The 6,000-nt window shown below is 34.6% G+C and overlaps 1 protein-coding gene across 3 annotated transcripts in view; it reads right to left on the bottom strand.

The window, feature by feature from the left end:
• Positions 1–2,163: 2,163 nt before the first annotated feature.
• The window catches only part of NIN (ninein), a 119,106-nt gene continuing 115,269 nt past the window's right edge, over positions 2,164–6,000 (bottom strand). For 2 of the 3 annotated variants that reach the window (XM_066278450.1, XM_066278451.1), the window contains one exon: positions 2,164–4,601. In XM_066278450.1, the coding sequence (XP_066134547.1) occupies positions 4,392–4,601 (210 nt within the window). In that variant the 3' untranslated portion in view covers positions 2,164–4,391. The remainder of the gene's footprint in view (positions 4,602–6,000) is intronic. The other variant, XM_066278452.1, reaches the window with a different exon arrangement.

Here is a 6,000-nt window from a genome sequence, read left to right as displayed (position 1 = left end):
CGTATGAGTCACCCATGAAGGTGGCAAAGCAAAATAAAGTCATCTCTGAAGCACCCAACATCGCAAGAAAGTTTCGTCTATGGTTAAATTAGGATTTTAGAAGTAAATTATGAATCTCAACAGGGACGGAGCCCCCCCCAAACTGTCTGGTGTGAAAGTTATTAATTCTTTGACAGAAATAGAGTACCACTGTGCTAAATCACATACAAATCATTTGGGGATCTTTTCTAAATGCATAATCTGATTCATTAGGTTTGGAGTGGAGGATCAGATTCTGCATGTGCAGAATTTTTAGTGAAACATTTTGATGTTTTTCATTCTAAGTACCAATGTTAAATACATGGAAACTGTAAAATTTCAAGGTGTATAGAAAACAAAAGCCATGTTTGCAAAATTATTTATTTACATTTTAAGCTCACATTAAAAATATTTTAAGATAAAATGGCTAAGATGAAATATACAAAGTCGATATAAACACATACACATTAATCTTTATTGGAGAAGCATCATAGAGATGGCTTTAGATGAACTCAGGTTTGTTTTCCTTCACAAAACCAATGTTCCCTTAAATTATGTGATAGTCTTCCCATAAGAATAAATGTTAAAAAAAAAAGAAATGTAACGTATCTTTCAAAAAAGCAGAAAAAGAAACCCAGCCTGGATTTATAATATACCATAAACCCAAAACCATTTTATGGTGCTAAGATGTTCAGATAGGCCCAAACATGGTATAATGAGTAACCTTTAAATATGGAATGCTTTGGTTATTAGATTTGACTTGGTTTTGGCTTAGTTGCATAATTATATCATTCCAAAGAGTCATCCAGGTAATCTGTTCAAAACCAGACTTGCTTAATTCTATAATATTTATTATATAGCATTTAGCTTTCCTTTCACTGGGGATACCTTTAAGATGTTGATAGTAGAGACACATTTCTATTTTCCTTCACTCAGAAAAAAGAAATCACAAAAATAAAAAATTCTTTCTGACATGATAAAATCTGTCATAAAGTCTTATTTATTCTTTTTTTTAAAGTTCTCTATAATACATGCCCTGGGTATTGGTACATTATTGAAATACTAGACCTGTAACAGCTCCTCCAATATCTTGAAAGCCTAACTTGGTGATCTACATATTTATGTAAAATATGCTTAGGATTAAATCTATAAACAATGTACTTGAAGCTTCTGGGGAGAATTTGCATTTAAAATAGCATTTAAAATCTGACTTTATTAAGAGTTTTAGAAAAATAAACAAAATACTGTGTGGTTCTACCCCCTCCTTTTCTACTTATCTCCCTTCACAAATTTGAGTTTAAGAGCTCAGCTTTCTTTCTAAAATGCAGAAGAAAGGAAAAATAGAACAATGCTGGTTTTTACTATCCACGTTTTCCTCTTCTTAGTGCAATGCATTATTATCACAAAGGCAAACTTGATTCTCTTTCCTTGAAATGAAAATCCCATCTTCTATGACTTAATTTAAATAACTGTTCTTAGGAAGTCAAAAGAAAGTTTAACCAGTGCTTTTAACAAACAAGTAGCTATAGATGCCTATAAAATAATACATAACTTGTGATTTTAAAGAGTGCCATTATAAAGTCTGGAAGCAAAATCTAAACATTTAACAGTTTAATCTCTTTAAAAGTTCTTTAAACTGCTATAAGCTATATTATAAATTGTCAGTTAAATTCTCACTCTACAAAAATATACTGCACAAATGTATCAATTTAAGGTAACTATGTGTTTCTCGTATTGACCTTTTCTCCAACCTTATAAGTGCAATAAAGCAAGAAATTAAGCACCTAGATGTTGGTTAAATAAACTTTCATTTGAGCAGCATTTTGATTTTGGATAACAGGATTCTAAATGTAGTCTAAAATTTTCCATAAAGTCACATTCACAGTCATTGTACAGCATTTTATATACACATAAATACAGATTTATAAGAAATAAACAAATACCTACACTTTTCATAATGTAAAAAATACAACATGTGAACACATAGTAAGCCAGCTATTTGGAAAATGTGCTTGGAGTTCATTTTTGATGGCAATAACCTCGAGTAATTTGAAACATATCACATAAGTATACCACAGATCCTTAGCCTAGGCCTAATCACAGTTTTAAGTGAAAAATATTCTGTTAAATCCAATGTGGTAAAAGCAATTGCATTTATTAGTAATGTTTGCACTGAGAAAGAAAGATGGGGGAAGGCATGATAGCAGATATCAAATGCTTTGACGTGTAATTATGGGAAAGGATGAAAGATTAAAATTCTTTTTCCAGGGGGAAATCAAGACTTTCTGATATGAGCTGTCCAAAAATGAAAGAGGTTTGCTTCATTAATGTGACTCCCAGTCCTATAAACAACCATGCCTTGTCAGGACTCTTGTAGCGGACTCTTGTGCTGGCAGGTGGAACTAACAGTAGATGGTTAGGCCTGGAGGAACTCTAAAGTTCCTTGATGCAAACTGAGTTGAGATTGAGTTTCTGACATATGACTTCTTAGGCAGTTTGCTTCATCTTTTTTTCCTGCCATAAAGCAGTGCTTGATTTTGCTGTTATACCACTTGTAAATCAATGGGGTTTGGCCTCACTGGGATACATCAAAGTGAATTTTTGTTATCTATTGCTCTCCCACAAAAATAAATAGGTGACTATGATGGGCTTTTGATGAACTTTGTTAGTGTGTCCTACACCTAATAAGTTCTCCACCAACTGCTGGCTGATGTAGGCTACAACACAGACTTTACTTGGGGGGAAAGGTAAAAATGGTATGCAATCTAAAATGTTTACTGTTCTATAAAGTTCTGGCCTTGAGACGAAATGGGAAATCCTATTTGGCACTCTTTTATCTCAGATGGCATGCCAAAGCTTACCAGAGTAACAAATTCTTATTATCAGATTTAAGGTGTAGAGGAATAGAAAGTGTAGAAATTTTGACCTATTTAAACAAGCAAATAATAACTATTCCATAAGTTAGAAGAGGTTTTTTACTGTAAAGTCAAGGCCTTTTTTCAGAAGACTACATTCACTAAAAGTGTACAAATAAAAATCCTACTATAGCTCTAAATATAAGACAAATAAATAAGGTCACATGGTTTATACATTTTAAATTCTTAAAGAGGCCCTGCATTATTTCAGGAAGACAGAGTAAAGTATTGTTCCCTGAGTTCTTGAGGCAACCCCAAATGTAATAATTTTATGAATTCCAAGACTTTAGAGAGAAAGAAACTCATCTCTTTTTTGAGAGTAGCTGTTCTTCAAAGTGGTTGTCCAGTGCTTTCCCTACAGTTCAAATGCTTTAAGAATGTGCCTACCCATTTTTTAGAAGATAAGCTCCCAAATTAAAAAAAAAAGGCTTTTAAAAGAAGGTAAAGTTTTAAACTTACTGAACACAGGTGAGTAACTGAGTTTTATATCTATAATACATCAAGAGTGGTAATACTGTCATAAGTGTTAGAAGGTAGAGTTCTATAGACTCTGGCCTTTTTTACCTCAGTAGTTATTGAGCTTAATTTCTGTTACCAACAGAAAGTCTACCAATTAATTCAAAGAATAAAATTATTAGAAACAGAATGATTTTCCACATATAACTGTTAAAAAGGCATGCATCTGATTTAAAATAAATATCAAAACAAAATTAATTAAATCTCAAATTTAAAATATCTGGAATTTAATAATATTTTTCCAAGTGAGAGGAGGGGAGATAGACTCCCGCATGTGTCCCGACTGGATCCACCCAGCAACCCTGTTCTGCCCATCTGGGGCCATTTTTGCAACTGAGCTATTTTAAGCACCTGAGAGGAGGCTCCACAGAGCAATCCTCAGCTCCCGGGGCCAATGTGCTTGAACCAATCAAGCCATGGCTGCAGGAGGAGAAAAGAGCGAGAGAGAGAAAGAGAAAGGGGAGAAGAGGGAAAGTGAGGGGTGGAGAAGCAGATTGTTGCTCTTCCTGTGTGCCCTGACCAGAGTTGAACCTAAGACTTCCACATGCCAGGCTGATGCTCTTACACTGAGCTAACCAGCCAGGGCTAATAATTATTTTTAAAAACTCATTCAGCACTGGGGCTCTTTAGAGTCTGGAATTGTTTTCAATGTCTACCTTCTTGGTGGCTATTAGAATATTTTTTAAAAACTCAAAACTTGGAAATACTACAAACAGTGAAATATGTAACTATCTGTGTGCAACTCCTATTAGAGTCTATTTAGAAAAATTCATTACAATGAATGGAGACTCCAATTCTGTTGCTGGCAGTTTTAGGTTAGGCTTAACTTGAAGCCATTAAAGGTTTTTTAAATTAAAAAAAAGAGAAAGGTTGAGAGAACCTACTGAAATATTCCATCCATTTCAGTAAAGTGCACAAACATGAGTGTGTCTTTTGTCTTTGCTATGACCTCAAGGGAGGTGTAGAAGTCAATGGTGCTGGTGTCAGATTCCTGACTATGTTACTGAGGCTGGCAATCTTTTCTTCCAGGAGGTAATTTTTCTTCTCGGCTGTTTTTTGTCGTTGTTCAGTCATCTCCAGAGCTTTCAACAACTGGGCATTTTCAACATACAAATCCTTCACTATTGCATCTGCTTTAGTATTCTTACAGAGCTAGAAAGAGAACCAGAAACATCTTGACTCCATTTCTGTAATTCCTTTAAGTTAAAATCTGACATAAGGACAGTTGTTTTATAAAGGCAAATGGCTTCTATCAATTATATTCTTATTTTACAATACAGCTTTCATATCAGACTGGCATCAGAGATACAAGTAGAGCGTGTCCACTTACTCCAAGCTTTTTCTTTGCATAATATTTTATATGTTTATAGAAATCCCTGATAAAAAGAACAAATTAATATTTGAGGGTTCAAAAATGAAAGTGTTTCCACCTGAATAAATTAGGCATTACTTCTTTATTCATTCTCTAAAAATAGTAAATATATATATATTTTAAAGATTTTATTTATTCATTATAGAGAGGAGAGAGAGAGAGAGAGAGAGAGAGAGAGAGAGAGAGAGAGAAGGGGGGAGGTGCTGGAAGCATCAACTCCCATATGTGCCTTGACCAGGCAAGCCCAGGGTTTTGAACCAGCAACCTCAGTGTTTCCAGGTTGATGCTTTATCCACTGTGCCACCACAGGTCAGGCCTAAAAATAGTAAATATTTTTATAAAAGTTGTAAGGTGTGAATTGTGTTTAACTTTTCTCAACAACAAATGCTTGAGCTTCCCATTCATAACTACAATCTGATTATTTTAAAACGTGGCTCATGTATTATAACAAAGAGATGAGATTTGGGCAGTTACTTTCCCTTAACTCTTCCTCTTTTGCCTTCTAGAGCCTTGCCTAGAAGATATATTCTAATATTTATGATTAGAACATATAATCTAGGTTAGAGTGGGGAAACCTGCCAGCAGCCTTGGGGTAATTTTATTATAGCTTCTGTTAATAATTTTGTAATCCCTTTTTCCTCATTACACCTTTAACTCCTCATTTACACCTAATTTCAAGCAGGACATCTTAAAGTGTAAAGGCTTATGGGGATAAAGAGTAGCTAATTATTTTTACTAGCATTTTATAGGGCAATGATGTAGCCTAAAACTTAGACTGGTAACTGTAACATAATAACCTCCTCTATTGGACTGTTCTAATACAACTTTTCTTTTTCTCTTCCTCCCTTCCATTAAAAGACACTTGAATGGTTCTTCATCACCTAAGGAATGAAATTCAATTCCATGGCTTAACATGTAAGGTCCTCTACTGCCAGTTCCTCCCTATATCTCTAGTTTCTTCTCCTGCTTCTCCCAAGACAGTGTTATGCTACACTATTAATGCCACAGTGCTTGCAGATGTCCACACCCCATATGTTGTCATAACCCCATGATATTTCTGTAGCCTAGAATGCTCTTCCCACATTTCTTCACCTGTTAAAATCTTACTCAACCCATAATACGAGGTTTAAGAGGCCTTTAGGAAACTTTCTTTAAACTCTCTGGGTTGCATCAAGTATT

This window comes from Saccopteryx bilineata, chromosome 4, assembly GCF_036850765.1.
Source record: "Saccopteryx bilineata isolate mSacBil1 chromosome 4, mSacBil1_pri_phased_curated, whole genome shotgun sequence".
Classification (NCBI taxonomy): Eukaryota; Metazoa; Chordata; class Mammalia; order Chiroptera; family Emballonuridae; genus Saccopteryx; species Saccopteryx bilineata.
Note: the sequence above shows the minus strand (reverse complement) of the source record. Positions and strands in the feature narration are given on the sequence as shown.